Source organism: Coturnix japonica, chromosome 38, assembly GCF_054131305.1.
Source record: "Coturnix japonica strain WE chromosome 38, WE-NBRP24, whole genome shotgun sequence".
NCBI classification, from domain to species: Eukaryota; Metazoa; Chordata; class Aves; order Galliformes; family Phasianidae; genus Coturnix; species Coturnix japonica.
In genome coordinates, this window is record NC_140700.1 from 3,472,573 (window position 1) to 3,494,312 (window position 21,740).

General features: G+C 49.9%; 2 protein-coding genes across 4 annotated transcripts; both read right to left on the reverse strand.

Moving 5' to 3' along the window:
- Window positions 1–4,188, reverse strand: RAB29 (RAB29, member RAS oncogene family). Its single transcript, XM_015885365.3, has 5 exons — window positions 4,037–4,188; window positions 3,820–3,891; window positions 3,184–3,365; window positions 2,820–2,941; window positions 1–2,491 (listed from the first exon to the last, which is right to left on the reverse strand). Exons 1-5 carry the CDS (start codon window positions 4,158–4,160, stop codon window positions 2,374–2,376), a joined length of 618 nt encoding a protein of 205 aa, XP_015740851.1. The 5' UTR covers window positions 4,161–4,188; the 3' UTR covers window positions 1–2,373.
- Window positions 4,189–4,956: 768 nt separating this feature from the next.
- Window positions 4,957–20,021, reverse strand: SLC41A1 (solute carrier family 41 member 1). 3 transcript variants are annotated; one of them, XM_015885289.3, is made up of 11 exons: window positions 19,978–20,021; window positions 18,612–19,650; window positions 14,021–14,128; window positions 10,953–11,024; window positions 10,565–10,709; window positions 10,319–10,465; window positions 9,643–9,790; window positions 9,187–9,266; window positions 8,514–8,648; window positions 7,739–7,887; window positions 4,957–7,329 (listed from the first exon to the last, which is right to left on the reverse strand). In XM_015885289.3, the coding sequence occupies exons 2-11, from the start codon at window positions 18,987–18,989 to the stop codon at window positions 7,144–7,146; spliced, it is 1,548 nt and encodes a 515-aa protein (XP_015740775.2). In that variant the 5' UTR covers window positions 18,990–19,650; window positions 19,978–20,021; the 3' UTR covers window positions 4,957–7,143. The 3 variants fall into 3 exon arrangements, with proteins under 3 accessions (XP_015740775.2, XP_015740773.2, XP_015740774.2); XM_015885287.3 differs by having other exon boundaries at window positions 19,968–20,021; XM_015885288.3 differs by having other exon boundaries at window positions 19,929–20,021.
- Window positions 20,022–21,740: the final 1,719 nt, after the last annotated feature.

Below are 21,740 nucleotides of genomic sequence, written 5' to 3' on the forward strand. Positions count from 1 at the left end.
CAATGTCAAACTCTTTTATGTCAGACCTTTGCCATATTGCATTCATTTACAGTTTGATAGGGAGAAAACCTCCCAGCAGTTTCTTCTCTTTGTATAAACATGATAATACTGCAGTGTTACAGTAAGGAGAACCCTGTTCTCAAATACTTCTGCATAACTACAAGCTGTTTTAAAACCAAAGCTCAATTTTGACCTCATTGATTCTATTCCAGTATACATTTCTATGTGGATCCACAGATTGCGGTCATCAACATATTAAATATGTAACTAAATGTCTCTTTTGAGACCCGTGACCATAGATTTAAAGAGTTAAGCAACGAGAAACACATGGAATAGAGTGAAATAGGCATGGATTGCCTGGAATCACATAGAGTACAATGTCAAAGCAGGCACTGCAGGAAGGAAAAACCAAAGATCATTTTCAAAGCAGGTGGAACAGCAGAACAGAAATAAGAAAATCAGAAGAGATCTTCCTTCGGCTTTTCCTTGTTTCTAAGAGGCACTTAGGGAAAATCAAGAGGTCCGGATACTAAAAAGGCACTGGTACGTATCCAAGTGATGTACAGAAAGTATGGCCATGGAAAGTACAGGCCATGGAAACCACAGTTGTGCAGTTCCTGCTCAGTTCCAAGCTTTCATGGCTGCATTAGTTGGTCCTGGGCAGGGACTTCCACCACTGCAAGCCTCATCCCCTTCACCTGTATGGGCAGCTCTAACTCCTGGCCTTTGCTCAATTAGACAGCAAGCAATAAATAATACACAAGTCTTTACAGCTTCATGACAGATCCTTCTAAAAATCAGACCCTTTTTTCTCTTTTCCCTGCCATGTTTAGGAAGTAAAACACAACAAGACAGTTCAATTTTGCTCCTAACCACCCCTACACACTTCATGTGTTTCTCCAGTTAACCCGAAGGCACAGGGAAAGGTATATTTAAGTGCTTATAAGGCTGAATTTGGCAATATTTACACAACAAAATCTTAGCCTGGATATTTGGAACATAACATAGGCCAAGGTTTTGTAGCCCTTCCTCACAGCTTATCTTTCTCAACCCCAGATAACAAAAGGCAATCAGTTCTTGTTCTTACTCTGCATCCACAGATGATGGATGCTCTTAAGGGAAAGTTTTTCTGCCTTTTAATCTTTTGGCACACAGAGATGTAAACTATGAGAGAAAACATCATTGAAGAGCACTTGTTTAAACCCTAACCTCAACACAGGCAGGACACAACTCTATAGCACAGCAGGATGATGAGAAGAGCCCACAGTGCTACACAACTGCAGCCTTGCAGACTGGCCTTCCTTATTAACTCCTCCAAGATAACTCTAATGTGCTCTATCAGTTTGTAGTTGGGAAGAGCCATTCACAGCTAGGCACACCTGGGGGATACATTAGGAAAAGCAGGCACAAAAAAAGCAGCTGGGGAGCAGATTTCTTCATTTCCTTTTGCCCTGCAAAGTCTTTGCTTGCCCCTTAAAGCACTAAACCAGCAGTGGGCTTCCAGCACCAAAGCCTGCCACCAAAGTCACTGCACTGTAATGGTGGGAAGGTGATGCAGCAGCAATTGCAAAGCTTAGTGAGATGGTAGGACGCAGGGTGTGCTAAAAGTGAAAAGAACTGTTGTTCTGGCACACAAAGGAGTTTACAACCCATTCCTCATTCAGCTCCCAGTGTCCTAATAAAGCCGTAGCAGAAGAGAACATATGGGATTGTGCTAGACAGAGGGTAAGAGTGAAGGAACAGAAGGCAACTGGGCAACGCTGACAACTCCGCAGTCAGCACACACGTGATTTAGGGCTGTGCTCCATCTCAGATCCACACCTTAAGGACATTGGATGACAGTGCTGAGATGTGTTCGTCTCCAGCAACAGGCAGACAGAGGTGTGAAGTTCCAGAGCACGGAATGAAGGGTTTGCTGTAATCTCACCCCAGGAACCCACAGGAGCAGAGAGAACGATTCAACTTCATGCGCATCAAATGAAGGTCACTGCAGCACTCTGGAATGGTTGCCTCTGTGGATCAGGTGCAGGTCTTGAGGGATAAAAGGTACCAAAGGTGCAACAGCATTAAAAATACACGTTCCATGTCCTTCACCTTGCATGACACAGGCTGTCATATAGGAGAAGATGAAGAAAAGTGCTCAGTGTTTTAAAAGATGAATCCCAGCCATGTGCTTGAGCACAGACTGCGCCGTGCTCCCACTGCTGCTGTGCTGGAAGAAAGAGGGCTCCTTTCCTCACTCCTTCCATTCCTCCTTCCAAGCCATTGGATCAGTGCTTAGTGAGTACGAATGTAAAGAGAGGACAGTTCACTATCTTTGAAAACAGACAAAAAAAGGGGTAGAAAACAGAAGCAGATGGAGCAGTCAGTACATCAGCAGCACGCCCAGCCCGGCGGGGATGTCTCTTTGATATTAATATAATCCCCCCTCCAGGAAGAAGCAGAACTTCCATCACCAGTGGATGAGGACATCATCTTCTCAATCAGGACTCTGGAAGACAAATAGATGTGAATTAGGACATTGGAGCACAGAGAAGAACAAAACAAAACAGAACAACAACAGAACCAAAGCAACAACTCCTGGTTGGACACAAAACTCCAGAGCTTTAAGGAGCAGAGGATCAGCTTCCTGGGTACAAGCTGCTTGACCAAGGGCAGAACAACGTCTGACCTCTCTGAATTCAGTTTCCCTTCAGGAGATTCACTTGCATGTTATTGCTGCTATCTGTTACTCGCTGACAGCATCTCCCCTTACCTCAGCCAGCACTGTCTGAAGGAGGGAATTAACTCTTGCAGTGTGCCCCAATTGCTGTTCCTACCTCATAGACTCGTTAATGTTCTTGTTCTCCTTGACAGATGTTTCCACCCAACCAGAAAAGCCATTTTCTTTGCTGAAACGATCCACTTCTTCTCTTGTCACTGCCCACGGGGAAAGGTCACACTGTAAAACAGGAGTCAGCCAGGTGAGGCTCAACCTTTCCATTCCCAAGCTGGGAGGGGAACTTCTCCTCTTGCCCATTCAGTGTTGGGCAGTGGGAGGAGGGCTCAGCCTTTTGAATCTCCTCAATCCCAACCTGACACAGAGCTCTCAGGGCAAGGTTCTTCTGGAGGTGTTCAAGGCCATACTGGATGGGGCCCTGGGCTGGTATTCAATGTGAGGGTGGTGGCCCTGTCCGTGCTCACCTTGTTGGCCAGCAGCAGGCACGGCACAGGGCTCCCATCTGGAAGCGTCAACTTGCTGTCCAAGTCCTGCTTCCACTTCTGGCTGTTGCTGAAGGTGCTGACATTGGTGACATCAAACATGATGATACAGGCTGATGCCTCCCTGTAGTACAGCCGGGTCATGGATGTGAAGCGTTCCTGCCCTTCAGGATCAAAAAAAAAGACAAAAATCCCCATTTTTAAGTTCCCATTTTTAAGACTTACTCAACCAAATAAGTGCCCACAGCAGGACTTTGCTTCCTCAGCTCCAAACTCCACTTAGGAAACAGAGGTGCACCATAATGAGAAAGCACTTATGCAGCCCCCACTGAGCACTGCATGGGATGAGGGACTCTGCTTTATCTCCCCAAATATCTTTTCAGGACCCTTTGATTTTTAATGCACTTCTCAGGACTGAAACTGAAATCTGCTTCTTTGCTGCAATCCCTTCCCTGCAAACTTCTCCTTCCTATTTTCTTTATGAAGATCCCAGACACCCAAACCCAAAGCCCTGCATCCCAACCTGCTCTGCACCCTAAAATCCCACCCATCCCAACACATGGATGGATGGAGCCTCATCCCAATCTGGATGCACTTTAGGGCTCTATATGAACATACCTGCAATGTCCCACAGCTGAAGCCTCACCGTCTCCGACTCGGACCACTGAACCACCTTCAGTGCAAAGTCCACTGTGAACCCCCATAGGAAAAGAAACTCCTTTAAGGATTAAATCATCAGAACCCCCCCAACTCTTTACAGCTTCATTTACATCCACGTTACACAAGGAACCACCGAGCTCACCCATCCCAACCCCCCCCTCAAGGCTGTGCTCACCTCCCACAGTGGATTTGTAGTGCCGGTTGAAGCTGTCGTTGGCGTAGCGCTGCACCAACGATGTTTTACCCACCGTAGCATCCCCGACCACCAGCACTTTAAACATTCGGTCCCTCTGCCCCATCTTTCTATCCCACCCCCCCCCAAAACCCACCCCCTCCTCCCTCCCCCCACCCTCGGGTGCAGCGATCACGTGATGGTCAGGCGGAACAGCGCAGTTCCGGAGCTCGTTGGGGCGGGGAAAGATCGGAGTAGAACGGAATGGGATGGAATAGAACGGAATGGGATGGAATAGAACGGAATGGGATGGAATAGAACGGGACAGAATGGAATGGGATGGAATAGAACGGAATGGGATGGATAGAACGGGACAGAACGGAATGGGATGGAATAGAACGGAATGGGGTGGAATAGAACGGAATGGGATGGAATAGAACGGAATGGGATGGAATAGAACGGGACAGAATGGAATGGGATGGAATAGAACGGAATGGGATGGATAGAACGGGACAGAACGGAATGGGATGGAATAGAACGGAATGGGGTGGAATAGAACGGAATGGGATGGAATAGAACGGGACAGAACGGAATGGGATGGAATAGAACGGGACAGAATGGAATAGAGCCGCATGGAACAGAACGGGAGACGATAGAATAGAACGGGATAGAATAGCACAGAATAGAACGGCACAGAGGGCATCCCACCAAGCCTGCCCTACCGTCTAACCACCCCCATAGGACAGCCCTTATTGCTTCCTGACACCCCCATACACAGCTCTATGCTGCTCCCATTCAGTCCATAGGAGCACAGAACCAACCCCCCCCCCCCCCCCCCCCTCCCCCCCCAGGGCTGTTATCAGTGCTGCAAAACAGGAGCAGCTTAGAAGCACACAGAGATGGAAGAAAGAAGGGCACCCAAGTCCACATAAATAAATGTCATCTTTATTTAAGGAAATATAATTTATCAGCAGTTGACATCCGTCAATCCAGTTACAGTAGCTATAAATAATTAAGACAAGTCTTTGCTTTGTTTCTTCTTTAATACAAAGAGAGCTCAACCCGGCGTTTCTCATTTGCAGTCAGCTGTAAGGTGGGCTGTGCAACCGAGTGCAAGTGATGGGTAAAGCTTTTGGCTGTCCATGTGCTGAGATGCTAAATGAGATCCTGCCCCATCCCATTCACCCCACAGCACCTCAGCACCCATAGGAGACCATGGGAGATCCTCCCTCTGACACCACTGCTTTCTCAGGGAACCAAACCCTGGCATCACAGCACAGAGCAGTAATGGCACGGCCATACACAAACATGGCAGCAGAAGGAAATCTCACATCCCACCCCTCAGCATCAGGCAGGGATAGGAGGTGAGAGCAGAAGATGCTGGAGGAGCCCCCAGGCTCAGACTTCTTGCTTTGGGGTGTGAGTTTGGTTGGTTGTTCTGATGTTTTGGTTTTCCTTTGTGTTTTCATGCAGAGCTGTGGCTGAATCAGACCTGCGAGCAGCCAAAGTCAACTACAGGAGACAGAAGGAGGGTCAGAGCTACTGCCGCTAAGGGGACAGCACAGAGATGGAGAGGAGGAAGGAGAGCCTCACATCAGCAAGGTGAGAAGGGGAGCATTGCCTCTTTGTGCCAGAAATGCTGAAGGTAACCTAAGGGAGGAACTGAAGCCATTCAAGACAGAAGAAGAAAAGCAGCAGCCTGTAGGTGACCCCAGATCCTGCAGCTCTCAGGTGATGGCCCTGGATCTGCAGGCAAAGAGGAAATGCAGCAGCACAAAAGGCGCAGGGCTGCAGTGTGAGCTCTGGTCCTTTAAGGGCATCTCCCTGTGCTTTGGGCACTGCAGCACCAAAACTGGGTCCCATGGGACACTATGATCCCCACCCCTACCAACATTAGGAGCTCTCTCCCATGCATGCAATTTACATCAGAGCCTGCTGAGCACATCATTGAGTGAAGCTTCCAAGTCAATAAGACTCGCTTAAATAAACTGTGCTCAGCTCACTGAATTGATTTATATCCAAATGGGAAAAGTAAAAAGCTCTGACAGCACCCAGGAAGATGATTGTATTACAAACACCTCAGTCACACAACCAGAACTGGTTTTCTCTCATTATGCTGCTGCATGAGAATCCCCCCAGGGGGCACAGGTGGAGGAAGGGAAGGTTTTCCTGGCCACCTCCCAGCTGGGCAGCACAAAAAGCAGGAGGGAAACAAGGCTCACAGTGCTCAGCCCCCCTGCTGGCATGCTGGGCTGTCACCAACCCCAGGCTGCAAGTGCAGCTTGAAGCAAGCAGGGTGCTCTGCTGAGAGCCACATAGAGTGCTGCACTGACAGTGCATGGCTGCACAAGTCAGGCTGTGCTGCTGACCTGTTTTCCTGCTTCCTCCTACGCATACAGGGAAAGCCAAAGGCTGAACACAGATGGCATCTTCTAAGAGACAGCAGCAGCAATGATGCTCCCGAGTTTCATACTCAGCAAGGGAAGGTACTGAGCAGCTCCTGCCCAACTGCAGCTGGAAGCAATCCTGAATGCACAGAAGTGGATCAACTCTGGACCAGAGAGCTGCATGTTTTGGGAGCAAAGCACAGGTGAGGGGGTGCAGGGAGAAAACACGAGGGAGGAGGGTCACAGGACAGAGAAAACAGGAGATCCCCATGTCCTCACCCACAAGGCTGCACTTTGCTAGCAGGTGCCCTCTCAGCAACATCCATCTTAACTTCATCTCCAGCATTTAAAACGCTTATGAAGCGAACAAAGCAGCCCTTCACCTCCAGAAGCTGGGACAGGGGGGGCTCCTGTGTGCTCCATCGACTGATGGGCAGCTCCCCTGGAACACTGGTCAGACAACTGCTAGGAAATTGCACTTAGTGATTGTCTCATTACACTCCCGCGTCCTTCCTAAAACTAGATTTATTTTCTGTACAAACTTGGCTTGAAATAGAAACCACATAAAATTCCCATTGAAAATAATGAGAATCCTGTATCAAAGATGAAGTCTCGTGAGAGACAGGGTAAGGGATGGGGGAAGGAAGGGGAGCAAGAGTGGAAGAAAAACAATCATGACAAAAATGAATGGAAGAGAGCAGAGAGGAGGGGTGGCAGGGAGAGCTAATCCCCCACATCGGAGTCCCGGTCACCAATAAGCCATAGGACATGAAAGCTGAGAGCAAGGAGACCTGTTCCAATCAGGTCGCCCAGCGCTGTCAAGTAAGGGATGGAGAAGTTGTCAGGATCGAGGTCCCTGCCCCACATCCAGTGCACCATCCAGTCAGCGATGTACAGCAGAATGAGAACCTGGGAGGGAGGCAGAAAAGAGCCACATCAGCCACAGCCCCAACCTCTGCCATCCCTCTCCTCACACAGTACCTCTGCAGCCCCTCCTTCCCTTCAATGCATCCCCAGCACGTTCAAGCATAAAGGCTCAGTGCACTGATACCCAAACACCAGCAAGTCTATATTTTGCATCTCCATCTTCAGATCTAACCAGAACAAGCTCAGAGATATGGGGCAAACGAGAGGACTCAGAAGCACAGAGGACTCTTAGGAAGGGTCAGCAACATCTTTATCCCAGGGATAAAGAGCAGCTGAAGCCACCAGAGCGCAATGTTCCCCCCACCTCCTTCATATCAGTGCTGTGGATGGCATGGCAGCATCCCTTACTGCAGCCTGAGCAGTTGCAGCCCCTGGAGGGGCCTCAGCTCACCTGGAGGAGTGCAGCCGTCATATAGAAAACAATGAAAATGGGGGTGAGCGTAGTGTGTCCACCTTGCATGGAGCTGATGGTGTAAAGGAAAACCAAGTGTCCAGGCACGACCAGAAGGAAGAGCACACGAGCAGAGCGGGAATTCACATCTGTTGGGAAACAAAAGTGGAGTTCAGGAATCAGTGGGATTGGAACACAGCAACTGTGCAGCCTACTTACAGCTGGGGGCACCTCAGATCTCAGAAGGCCAGAACCAAGGCTATGGAGTATCAAACCTCCCCCAGGCAGCCTGGAATATGACCACCTCTCCACACACTATGTAGGAATGCAGGTTTGGCTGTTCACTGCTACAAATAACAGGGCTAAGAAGCATTTGCAAGTTAATTTTCTCTAATTGTAGCTCTATAGGCCCAGCAGACCGTCAACATTTGAGCAGCTTCAAGGCAGGTTTAGGTATCCTGAACATCTGGAAAAGATTTGCTGGGTGAAGGAATTACAGCATTACACACTTAGGGCACAGAACTTGGGCAACGTGCTTTCCTAACCCAGCAGGGATGTGTCGTCTTTGTATAGCAGCTTTGCTAAAGGTCCACTGGTCTCTAGAGGGCAGGGCAGGCCAAAAGAGCAGACATCCACGAGCTGACAGCTGCCTCTGAGCCTCAGCCACCATTTCCTGTGACAGTGCTCCAGTGACGGCCTCAGCCGAGCTCAGCCAGCCATTTGCAGCAACTGCTGCTTGCAGAACTCAATACATTCCAAGCCTTAATTTGAGTACCTGAGCTGAAGAAAGTGCTGCAAGGGCTGGGGCATTTGCGAGGGGTTGTTTCAGGGCTCTCTCCAGGCATCCCACTCATGTGCAGGTAAGTGGAGATGCGACTCGCCTGCACTGCCACCAGGTTGCCACCCACACCTGCAGATAAGGAGAGCACAATAAGGGAAGTTTAAAGCTGCTGGTTTTTGCCTGAAGCACAAGGAAACTCTGAACTTGCCAACCCATAGATGAGCTGCTGCAGAATTAGCTCAATTTATTGCAAGGCTGAGAATGAGTGCACAACAGAACTCCCTTGGTTCATTAGGCAGAATGGAGGTCAAAGCTTCATTCCAGAACAAACCAAAGATTTCCCGACTTGAGTTGCAAACCCAGATCTTTATGTTACCAAGAGCTGCAGGGCTCGTATCTTGGATCGGGGGTCTTCCATGAGCCAGAAGGAAGTGGATAACAAACAGCTCTTGTTGTGGCTCCGATTTGGAGTTTCTCTCATGCAATGGCCTCCCCTAGGCCTGTTACCCTCTGCTGAAGGGGCTGGCACCAGGAGGTGCTGCTGTAAAGGTTGGGTTTGATCTCATCTCACTGGTGCTCTAGCAGAATTAGCCTCCTTAACCTTCCTACACTGAGGCAGAGGCCAAGAACCATCAGAGCTGCAACATCACCATGGAAAAGAACTCACCGTTAATAACAGGGGTGAAGACAGCCATCCCAGCAAAGTTCGGATCTGAGACTGTTCTGTCCAAAATTAAACCCCCAACGCTGCAGAGAGAAGAATGAAGAGGTCAGTGCTGAAAGCCCATCAGGCAGCACACACAGAGCACTGCAAGTCCTCCCTGCTGCAGCGTGTGCACTGGGTGACGTATCCACCCACTAACGCGTGCAATAACCACGTGCTGAGGCCTTGGATTCCAGCAGTCAGGTGCTCAATGCCCCTGGGCCTCAATCCCAGTGTCTTTGACTGGAAAACACAACGTGACCTCCAGTTTCCTGGCAGAGGCTGCTGTGGAAGGAGAAGTTTGGATTGCCATCTTCTTTTGGAATCTGTCAAGTGTGAAAAGGTTGGAAGGGCTGGGGGGAAAAAAGGTGAGTTTTGTGTCTGTGTTTCAAGGAGAAGAACTCTTGCACACCTTCCTACCTGCTAATTGCCATTGCAATAATGACTGGCTCCCAGCCAGAGTACAGCACCTCCCGAGTCGCTGCGTTCTTCTTGGCAATGATGATCCAGATGGGCAGCAGGGCTATGAAGAAGGCACACACCAAAGGATTCACGTATGCTTTGCTCCCTGAGGGGGAAATAAGCAAAGGCAACAGGTCAAGGACACATCCTGCAGCAGAGAGCTGTGGTACTACTTCAGCTGAGCTCATCAGCCCTGCCAGCATAGAGCTGCCATCCCCAGAGTCAGAAACATACAAACAAGACCCAGCGTTTCCTCCTGATGCACCTGCTGAATTGAAACCTCTTTAGTTTCCCAACTGCTCCTTCCTACTTCCCACTCCTGGGCAAGACCTCCCAGCGCTGCTTCACCTTTGAGTGAACCTGGCTGAGTCACATCCTCTGCATCCCAGCCACCAGGGAGGAGGAAATCCATAGCACACAGCTGCAGCTCTGCACTGAGGACCCCCAGCTGGTGCTGACAGTATAAAAGACTACAACCAAAGCTGCCTTCCCCCATTGTTTTAGCCACTACCAAGCTCCTAGCACTTGGAAGCCCCAAGAGGATTAAGGGTAAAGGAACAGGGTGAAACACAAGGGAAATGCTGCAGCAGACACAAGGACCAGGGAGAGACAAAAGCTTTTTGTTGCTGCTCACCCAGCTCTTTGTACAAGCCCCAGCTGATTCCTGAAAGCAGAGCCAGGGTGATGAGATCCCCCAGACTGGCAGCAATTGGTGTGGCTACGTTATCAGGATTGATTCCCATCTTCCTGGATCCAATGATGACTCCAATCATGATCATGCCTACAGCAAAATAAAAGAGCAAGAAATTAGGATGAAGGCAAGGAGAGCCCAGCATGTCAGGAAGAGGTGCATGAAGAATATACATGATAGATCTCCTACCTAGGACAAGGGAAGCAATGAAAGCAGTAGCCACGCTGCTGGCACAGAGCAGGACAGCATGGTCAAGGCTGAAGTGCCCATCTGGAATCCATCCAAATATCACTGCTGCAATCGAGGCCAGGAAGCCAACCACGGTAGCCTGAACCTGAAAATGAAAGTGAGATGAACACCAAGAAGACTGAGGCAAAATGGTACATGAAGTTCAACCTTCAAGGCAAACTGCAATGGTAATGTGACCATGGGATAATAAGGTGCCATTTGTTTCCCCCTTAGACATGCAATACCGATAGTCAATACCCAAGAAAAGACATTCAAGCCTTCTGACACCTCTTCAAGTTGGACTTCAACAACTACTAACGTCCCCATGTTTTCTTTCCCATTTTCTTACCTGTATCAGTGCCATGTTCCCTGTTATCATCTTCCAGAGCTCTTTGGGTGTATCCATTTGGCCAATATTAGCCTGCAAAAGAAGACATCACAGCATCATTAGAACCTTAAAAGACGGATGGCTCTGCTCTTCCAACAGTTAGCCTGGCTTTATAGCCCAGCACACCAAAGCTGTTCCCAGTTTGAGCTTTGATGCCCTGTCAACAGGAATGGGCTGACACTCCTATGCAGCAAAAGCAGAGCACAATAGAAGGAGTTCTGAAGGGAGCAATAGGAATTCTGATGAAAATCCAGTAAAAGCAACAAAATACACTTTGCCCTCACACAGAGCCAACACTGCTGCTTGAATCCACTTCAGTGGTGATGAAGCCAAGTCTGGCCCAGGCCCAGCTGGGTCACAATGCCCCTCATTTTAGCCAGCCAGGAGGGAAACAGGAGTTGCAGAGATCCCAGGTCAGCTATCAGTGGCCCCCAGCTCTGACATGGGGCAAGGCCAGAGCAGCACCACGTGGGCACAAGGAGCTGGCAGCAGGAACTACAGCTGGGGATAAAAGTTGAGTAAACAAGGCTAATGCCACGTGGAGACCTACTGAGTAGCAGGAAGCAGCCATGGCACACGGGTCATCTGGCATCGCTACGGGAGATGCTAATCAGAATAACCAGAACAGAAGGAAAGCTGCTTGAATTTCTTGGCATACAATCCAAACAAAACCCAGCAGAATCCCTGCAGGTTGCAGCTTATGGAGAACACAGGAGATCTGCTCTCCCCAACACCTTCTGGTATTCACAGTTGGAAAGGACAGGCAGAGAGATGGTGCCTGCATGCAATCTTGTAGCATTTGAAGCTGATGAATGTGAGGGAGAAACAAGTTTGTCACTATGAAATCATAAGGGAAAGGCTTAAGGAATATGAAGTAGTTGCATGATGGAGTCACTGGCTGAAAGTGTCAGACTTCTGACAAACAATAGAGCAGCAATTCCTGCCTCTCAGGTTTCTTTCCTGGTCCACACAAAGAAAGAAATCTATGATCAGCCAACCTTCACACTTCTCATTGCATCTACACTTCAGAGAGCTGCCAGGCCACGTCCACCAGCTCTGAGACATGCACATCTCCAGGGTGAATTCTTCTGCTTGGTTTAAGGGGAGGGGAAGAGAGAATGGAGAAAAACAAAGTCTTGGCTGTAGAGCTGCACCCACCACATCCAGCAGAGGAATTTGAGCTCCATACGAAGCCTGACCTTAACATTCCTGCCACATGGCAATTAGGTTGGGATTAACATAACCTAGCTGTAGTCAATGGCAACAGGATGTTAATCCTTTGACTTAATGGGAGAGTTTTACTTCTTAATTGTGGAAGGGACTTTCTGAGGTGCCTTAATGCAGCACTAATTAGAAACCCACAATCTGAGAAATCCTTCCAGACTGTTTTCCTGCAGAGCGAGCACGAGAACGGCATCGTGAAGCGCTGCCCAAAGGAGAGCCCACTCCCCATGGGAAAGAAGGGAGAACTAAAGAGACTGTCAGACCCCATCATGCATTGATACAAGGGAGTGGTGTGCAAGGCTGGGAGACTTGCACATAGGCAGCACAGCCTTCGTTCCTGTTGGGGTGAAGGACTCACCCTGATCAGTCCATGCTCAAAGCGTGCTCTGAAAGCTGGCCAAGTCAAGGCCAAGAGGGAGAATGGCCTGTGTTTGGGTCAGCGAGGATTCTGACATGATCTGAACAATAGGGAATGAATAAAACAAAGGGATTTGTTTCTGAGAATGAAGAAGCAAACAAAGCTCAGCCTGCCACAGGCTGAAGTGCTCAGCCTGACCCTGCAAGCCCCGGTGCAGGAGCACAGCAGCTTTGTTCTCTCCAGTAACACCTGGACAGAAGACATCAGCACCAAGGGAAGCTGTGCCCAGGTGGAGGTGGTCCCCGGCAGTGCTGGGGCCAAGCCAAGGGTAATTCATGCCCAGGTGCCACTGGTTCAGTGAGTTAGAAGGTACTGAGAGCAAAGAGGCACAGCTGGCATCAACCCACTGCTTCAGGTGGAAGAAAGAGGAGCCAGAGGAGTGAGTATACAGAGAATTTTTCAGCTCTTCTCTATGCTTTCTCCTGCAGCAACCAGGAAGAGGAAAGGGAGCACAACAAGCAGCAATTCTGCTAGCTGTGCTTGCTGCTGCTATCCAGACAGACAATTCTCCATCTGCAATGCCAAGGCTGAGCCCAGGCTCTCACTGCAAGGGCTCTCTTCCAGCACTACCCAGCTCAGAAACAGTAAACACTCAGCAGCAGGTAGCTAACACCTTGTAGATGTAAGATTTAAAGCTATACGCTCACCACAGGACCCACAGAAACATCAGGCTGTCACTTGCTGTCACTTTCAAGTAGATGCTTTACAGACAAAGGAGTATTACTGTCCCTGTTAAGATGCCTCTCTCCAGCGCTGCTCAGCTACAGGGAGACTGCTGTGCTACAGAAACATTTAAACACAAAGCAATTCATTTACAGCTGGACTAAGACACTGTTCTGAGGAGCTAACAGAGCCTGTCTCCATTTCTCACAAGGAGCTCAGTGTTACGTGGGAATCAAACTGAGTTCTAGCAAGAAAAACGCCCTGCCATTCCTCTCCATTAACTTGAATAGGCTGTCAATCCACCTGACAACTCTCTGCAAGCTCTCTTCTATCTCACCCTTTGCTGTACAACTCTCTGCAGGCTCTCACCTCCCAGCCCTGTTGAACCTGGCTTGTTTTGGCCTGCTCTGTGTGCTCTGGTTGCATGCCTACACCCAGCTTCCTTGTAAATGAAACCAGATCCAAGCACTCCAGGTATTAAACTGCCAGAGCCCTTTTGTGCACCGTACCTCCAGGTTCACAAGCAGTTCTGATGAGGAAGTGAACTGTCAGCAAAGCTTAAGGGCTACAGAGCCTTTAAATCTGATCAGTCAAATGGGATGGAAACACCTGGCTAGAAAGTTCAACTCCAGCCTCTGCTTTAGGTGGTCACTGCATTTATCACATCCCTTCCTGCCCCCCAGAAAACAAACATCCTGCTCCTCAGCATGTCCTGGATACTCACAGCTGTTGACAGGCGAGATGCCAGAGTCATCTCCAGGTTCCCCTTCAGGCCCAGTAGTGCAGGCACCAAGATGAAAACCTCAGTCACATATTTGAAGACATCCCAGTGCTGCAAGATGGAAACAAAAAAAGACCCCCCAAGGTTAGAAACCTTTACTTTGTATTGAGAACCTCCTTTGCACTCTGGCACTGCCTGTGTGTAGCCCTGGGTGGATGACTCAGTTTCACTTCCAGTTCTGGTGCCACACTTTCTAGCAGTGTTACTGCTTCTGCCATTTACATAGTAGTGACCACATGGTTCCTGCTGAGCTTACAAACAGGATCTCAGCCTGCAACTTGCTGTTCAAAATCCCCTAAAGCTTAACTGCTGACAAAACACTTACGCACGTAGAGGCCAAGAACACAGAGAGAGGAAGAAGCCTTGCCCAACACACTCCAGTTTTGGCAGAATCCAGTACTGAAGTCTGCCCAGAGGCATTCCCCATAGAGCTTCTTCCAAACACCCCTCAGGGCACAGCACTGCTGCTACTCCCTGATGCTGCAGTGGCTCACCGCTGTCTCTGCTCCCACTTCTGCTGCAGAGAACCATACAGTCTTTAAGATCCTTTCCAACCTGAGGCACTGTAGGATCAGAGTAACTGCAGGGTATGCAGTCTTATAGGAGAGCAACTGGCTTCCCAGAGATAATCATCCCCAAAAACTCACAACCTCATTAAAAGAAATAATAATGCAGGCGGTGCAAATCTCACTGCTCGATTCCCTGCTCTCATGAGTGTTTTGTGAGAAGACTGTGTCCAAAATAACCCCTGCTCCCCACACTGGTATCCTCCTCAGAGGAAGCTGATGGAATGGTGTGTTCAGAAGCTGCCTCCTGTGTTGAGCTTGTTGGCAGCTGCAGTTTCCTTCCTGCTCTGTTACCTGCACTGGGTTCTGTCTCCTCAGCTCCCCCCTTGGCAGGGAGGCTGAGAACCCAAAGGGATGTGGAATTCCTTCTAGGACAAGGAACACTATCAGCCAACACCTCACAGCAAATAAAGCTCACTACCTGCATGACTAACACCTTCCTGTTGGGAAAGACTTCAGTTATTCTTGTTTATTATTCCATCCTTTGTGATGCTCGTCTCCAGCACTGGGACGCTAAGAGCCAACGAGCTCCAACTTCCTGCCAGGTCCTTTCCAATACCACGCTAAAGCTGCAAGCACTGCAAGAACAGTCTGAGAGCGAAGTGTGATCACAGGAGGCTGGTAAATACTTGAGAAGGATGAACTGGAACCATTTCTCCTTAAAGGGAAAACTGCTTCCCAGTCACTCAAAAAGCAGAACATTTGACAGCTCAGTGAGATGAGCCAACAATGTTCCCATTCCAGGGATGGATGGAAGCTGCTCAGCTGTTTCAGGCACATCTCAGAGCCCCCCACTGTCTGAGGACAGCAGGTTCCAGACACTCACCTCCTCCTGAAGCAAATTCTCTCCCATCTGCAGTGATGGGCAGTGCCCAAGGAAACCCTGCAGCCTCTGAACTGCTTGCACACAACAAGCCTGAGCCACAGAGACCTCCGGCCCACAGCCAGAGGTGCCCTAAAAGCTACATCACTGTACAGCCATCCCAGCCAGCAGTGCAGTGGGATCCTTCCCTTACAGCACCCACCACTGAACAGGGGAGAGAGAATCAGTCTGAAAGACTTCCTTTGGCACAGCAGCACGCCAGGCTGTGCTTCCTTTAAGGTCACACCTAGGAACAGTGAGCTCTGCTTTCTTCAGCCTATTTTTAGGCAGGCCTGGCAGTCATCACAATTATTTTGCAACTCGCTCTAACTGGCAAATCCTTTACTACGACTTCCCTGGGCAGTACCTGGAATTTAATCAGCTCCCACATCCCAGCAGGATGAGCTGGGTGTCACCAGGATCACTTCACCAAAGGAACACTGTCGTTAGTCTGACCACAGGCTGGAAGTGCTGTGCAACAGCTTCCTGGCTCCTCCTTCCTCCAAGGAGACCATAGAAGCACGATAGGGTCAGGCAATAACCAATACAGGGCTGCAGCCCTCTGCACCTCATCCCATTGCCAGCCATGCACATTAACCTGTACAAGAGGCTGCACTGCAAACCATGCCAGGAGCTGCCATAACTGGGTAAGACAGAAGTGTTCCTGGGGAAAGGGAAAAAAGCCATCTTCAGGGAAGGAAAACAAGAAGATTTCTGCAGACATCAGCAGCTTGCTCACTGCAAAGTGCAGGACCTGTGGGCTCCTGCCAACTCGCTTAATATAAGATGTTATACAACACTGGTCTACAGGCACTTTGTATGTCTCAAAGGCCTTCTGGCTCCTGCAGAGCTCGGCCTTATAGGAGAGGCACTTCACACACCCCATAAGGGGAGCAGACAGCACAGCCCACATGGGTTGCCTTACTTCACCCCACCAGCATCAGGCCCAGGTGGTGTTTTGCTGTTCCTCCAGGCTTGCTGTGTTTCAGAGGCTTTGCACCTGCAGGTATCAGACACTTCCAGGACAACAGCTGCTTTTCTGCCTCTGCTGTGTTCTGTTGCTGTGTTGGGGGGGTTAAGACATGCAGCAGCATCATGGGGTGGGTCGGAGCAGGATGGTGACTCAGGACAGCTCAGAGGGAAGGAAATGCTGTGGAGGCAGCAGGTCGGAGCTATCACTGCCTCAGCACATTGCATCTTGATTCTCCCAATGCCCCAAAGAGACAAACATTGCCAGGAGAGCTTGAGCCCCATGATCAGCAGATGCATGAGGAGTCCTGCAAGACTCTTCCAGGATCACCCTCTCAATCACAGCACTCAGAGGACAACAGCACAGCAATGAAAAGTGAGCCCAGACCTGGATGAAAGAGTGAAGCTCAACATTCCCCACTGCACCTGAGGGGGATGTTAACACCTGAGGTGGTTAAATAGGGAATGAGCAGACTCCCTCCACCATATCCAATCCCATCCAAAGCATCTCCAGGGAACAGGCAAGTCTGGAAAACAACAATCAAGGCTCTGCAGGGAGATGGGACTGTGCCAACAGTTCCTTGCTGTATACAGAAAAGCAGGTGGCACACATGTAGGTCTCCAAACCCAAAGGGAGCAGAAGCAAATTAATAGGGACACATTAATGGGACAGCGTGGCCAGAGCTGCTTGTTTTCACACTGGGGAGACCAATTACAGCTGGCTGATTACTCCATTTGTCTCAAGTGGAGGAAATTGAGTGCATGGATCCCTCCATCCTTCACAAACCATGGCTACATCCAAAGCAATGGGGCTCCTGCCCACCCCCAGCAGCTCGCTGTCTCCTTCCCCCAAGGCTCTGAGAAGCCAGTTCTCAAGACCAGCTCCCCAAACTCTGCAGGAAGGCAAGCTTAGAGAGCACATTTCCCTCCCCCCCATTTCCACCCTATGGCATTTAATCCCAAGGCTAAAGGGAGTTAAAGGAGTTGGCAGGACACGCTGAGTAGCTACATGCTGAGCTGCTGTGGAACAGAGGAATTATGAAGCTTTATTTCTAATGGCTGTAAATAAAAGGCAGGAGAGCACAGTGGAATGCCACAGTATCCCATCCTGGCCCTCCCCTCCCCACTCAGGAGGGCTGTTCCTCTTCCAGGAAGGACCTGGGGCTGCATTCAAAGCCCTGGTGCAGGAAATTGCCAGAAGATCCAAACATGAGCTTAGAGGGGACTTTGCAAACAACATCGTGCTTGAATTTTCTCTCTTTTCAAGTAATCTATTAATTAATATTGTTACTTCCTGTTCTGAGGCACAACTCACAACCTCCCCCAGCAGGTTGCATAGGGAGAAAGTGTAAGGATGTAAGGATGACCAGCATGCTATGGCATGCAGGAAGCAGCCATAGGGGCAATATAGCTAAAGAAGTGCCTGCATCACGACAGACCTGCTGGCATTCAGCTCAGGTGCAGATAAACATCGCTGCCATCAATACACACACACACACAAGTGACTGATATTAGACTTTTTGTGTCAACACCATCAAACTGAGAGATTTTGGTTGACCGCAGCTCCAACGTGGCTACACGTGAATCAGCTCCACATAGCTGTCAGGAGGAATCTTCCTGTTAGCTCAGTTGCTCTTGGGTTGCTTCAAGCACATGAGAAGGCAGAGCAGGGTCACTCAGCCTGAGCAAGCACCCACTGCAGAGGGGGATCATTAACCCAGCTGGCACCAGCCCAGTGTGCTGAAACAGTACAGCAAACATCACAGGCTGTGACAGGAAACAGGACCCAGGGAACTGCAGAGCAGGGCTGGGATGATGGTCATCATCATCAGGGGATGATTACCACATTATTCCCAGCAGGAATGTGCCTCAGTTCCGAGATGAGTCCTTTGGCTGCATGTTTGGCAGTCACGACCTTGTCCTAAGAGCTGGAGCAGGGCAGCAGGAGTGTAAGGGTGACCAAAGAACCACTGAGGTCTGCCTCTACCCCAACTGCCATGCAATGAAACACAACTCTTCCCTTTGTAGCTGCTATCTACCAAACTAGCATTACAATTCAAATAGCCCCTAACTTAGGATCAAGCCTACAGAGATGGGGTTCAGAGCCCAGCACCACACAAGGGAGGGTCAGTCTTACCTGCACAATGTCCAGCACCATTCCAGCAGCGACCGTCCCAAATCCTGCCAGGAGGAAGGGAAAGAGGACTTGCAGCCCAATGGAAAAGGAGGTTTCCTTGAGCGGTGATGCTGGTTCAGGGCCTCTGTCTGTACTGGTGTCATCGCTTTCATTGCTCTGGCTGCCATTTTCCAGCAGGGCATCTTCTTCTCGCACACCTTTAGCATTAGCACGGGACTCCAGCACCACCACTTCCACCCCGACACCATCAGGTCCCAAGAAACTGGAGGGTTCCACCAGCTGCCCCCGGTCCGGACTGACAAGGCAGTCCATGGGCACAGCGGGCAGCACAGCCCCATTGGCCTGGTGGGTCTCCTTCTGCTCCTGCTTCGAAGCCATGCTGCACAGAGGTTTATTCTGAACCTCAGCTTGATGGGCCTACAGCCAGCAGCTGTTCCAGAAGAGACCTTCTGCCAGGAGCTTACACAAATGGCCTTTCCGGCATCTAGAGGCCACCTCTCCCAGCCCTGCTCTCCTGCCTTTGAGTGCAGAGACTGCTCCAGCAGCAGAGATCCCCATCAAGCAACGTCCAGGAATGGAGGACACCAACAGCAGAGCCAACAGAGAACACAGCGGTTAACTGGGAGCTACAGCAAGTTCTTCCTTATCCTCCTTCCCTCCAGGTTACACAGCCACCAAGGCAGGATCCGAGCTTCTCCTCTTCAACATGTGAGGCTTCAGCACATCTTTCTCCAGTCCAGGGCTTTATACTTTCTCCAGTGGCACTTTTCCTTTGCAGAACTCAATGCTGACAGCTCCCTGCAGGCGTTTGCTCCCTTTCTTGCCTCCTTGCTGCTCCCTGCCAGGCTGCCAGCACCACCAATGAGCTCCAAGTGTCACCACCGTCCTCTCCCAGAAGAATTTCTCACCTTACAGCGCGAGGCAACGGAGAGTTCTTATTTAAAGTAACAGCAGCACCCAGTTAAGGTTACTCACAGAGGCTGCGGGGAAAGGGCTGGCATTTAGACGTAACGCTGCTCTCCAAACAGCCGGCATTCACCTGAAACACATAGAAGGGAACACAGGGATTGGAACACGGGGATTCTTTGGCTCTCGCAGCACAACGCCTCATTCATCCCGCAGCATCAACGCGACACGTCAACAAACCGCCTCGCTCGCTCCCTCCGCCCCTCCCAGCTGCGATACCGGAGGGCCGAGAACGCTCCACGCGGAGCCCCCCATTCGTAATACCGCAGTCGTTTCCCCACGCGGGACTCACGCAGCCCCCGCTCCCACAGCCCCCTCGGCCACCCCCCACCCTACAGCACGGGATCCCACCGCCTGCAGCTCATGGGGCTGCTCAGCCCATCGCCTCACCGCTCCGCACCGGCCAACGCGAGCACCCCGCAGCCCGTAGCCGTGCCCATGCGCGGCGGGGAGGAGCGAGCTGCCCACGCACCGAGACGAAGCTCCGCCCCATCCCTATAATACACACGGAGGTGACATCTAAACTCCACGCTGCAGCTGGGATGGCAGCCCCAAATCGTGCCTCCAGCCCCAGCCTTCATCCTCCTGTATCCAAATAAACCCGGTCTGCAAAGCTCTGCCTTCATCTTTCCTTCCTGACCTGGAAAATGCGCATCTCACCCAAAGGGAACCACTCGTCTTCCAACCCCCATAAAAACAACGTGCATCAAAATGTGACCTTGTTGATTAGCAGCCCGGCCAGCTGCACGCTCAGGAAGTGGAAGCGTGAAGACAAAAGCGACATGAGACAAGAGAACAGAAATAGATAACATCCCCAACAGCTACAGAGATCAGAAAGGCAGAGGATGAAAGGGCAGGAAATAGCTTTCCAATTACAGGGGAGCAGGTACCAAAAGCAACAAATGCTTGGAAAGGAAAGGATTTACCACTGAGCTATGCTGGATGATGGAACTTTGTGCCCATGTGATGTCAGCTCAGCACTAACACAGCACAGTCCAGCTCTGGACATGCACAAGAAGGTCCAGCAAAAGAAAGTGGTTTGGTCAAAAATCAGTCAAAAACAAAAAGCTGTTGTATAATCTGACAGTGTTATGTTCAGACCCTCTGCTCCCTGTTCCAGCTTTGCTGCAGTCTGTCCCACATCCAAACTCAGACTAAATAGGTTATGGATGATGACTTACCCCTGCAGATGTCAGACCTGAGCATGTTCATGATATCAGACAACACTGGAAGCTGACCCTAATCTGGCTCTGATCTGAAATACAGCTCGTGGCATTTTGCTTGACCAGCCTGGAAACAAACAGACCCATCACAGTCCTTTTTCTGAAGGATTAAATCACATCTCTCAACTGCACTCAGGTGTCACCCACGTGCTGTGTCCGCTGCAACAAACACAAGTCACCCCTCAGCCAGGAACATCCTGAGGGCTTCAGTCATGGGAGAGCAGCTGGTAGAGGGGAGCTGGAAGGTCCTGGCTTCCCGTGCTCCAGGGCAGAGGTTCCTGTGTCACAGCTGCTGCCCCAGTGACAGCACAGACACCTGCCATGTGGGGCTGAGGACATGCTGTCATTGCTGCTTTGCTCCGGATATAAGCTGTAAATTCATTTATATTCTAATATTGTGGTGAAAAAAAGGACTAACAGCACAAGGCTGCTGGGATGGAGAAGCAAGAATCACCTTGATTCCCCACTATCCCCCACTCCATAAAGATCCTTTCACTTCCCAACAGCCCAAAGGTGACGCTGGATTAATTCAGGTGTCTAAATAAAACTACACAGCACTGAAGTAACAAGATTTAAGTATCCAAGTGTACATGAGAAGATAAAAGTTCTCCAGGGCATGTTATTCTACCTAAGTACTTAGTATAAGTACAGCTTGCCAGATAGGCTGAAATCAGCCCTGTACCAAAGTTAGAGTATGGAAGCTAAGAAATATAAATGTGGTTTGGATATGTACATAACAGCTGCAGTGGCTGTAGCATAGCCAAAATAGACCAAATAAACCCCCAAACAACAACCAGCCTTTCACATTCCCTCTTGTCAGTCTTCTGGAGCAGTTCAACTCCCTTGCTGTGGCCTTTGGATCAGTCTACAACAGCAATCTGCCTCTCTGTAATCATCTTTATCAAACAGGAAACACAAAAATCAGCTGGTAGAGCTGTGC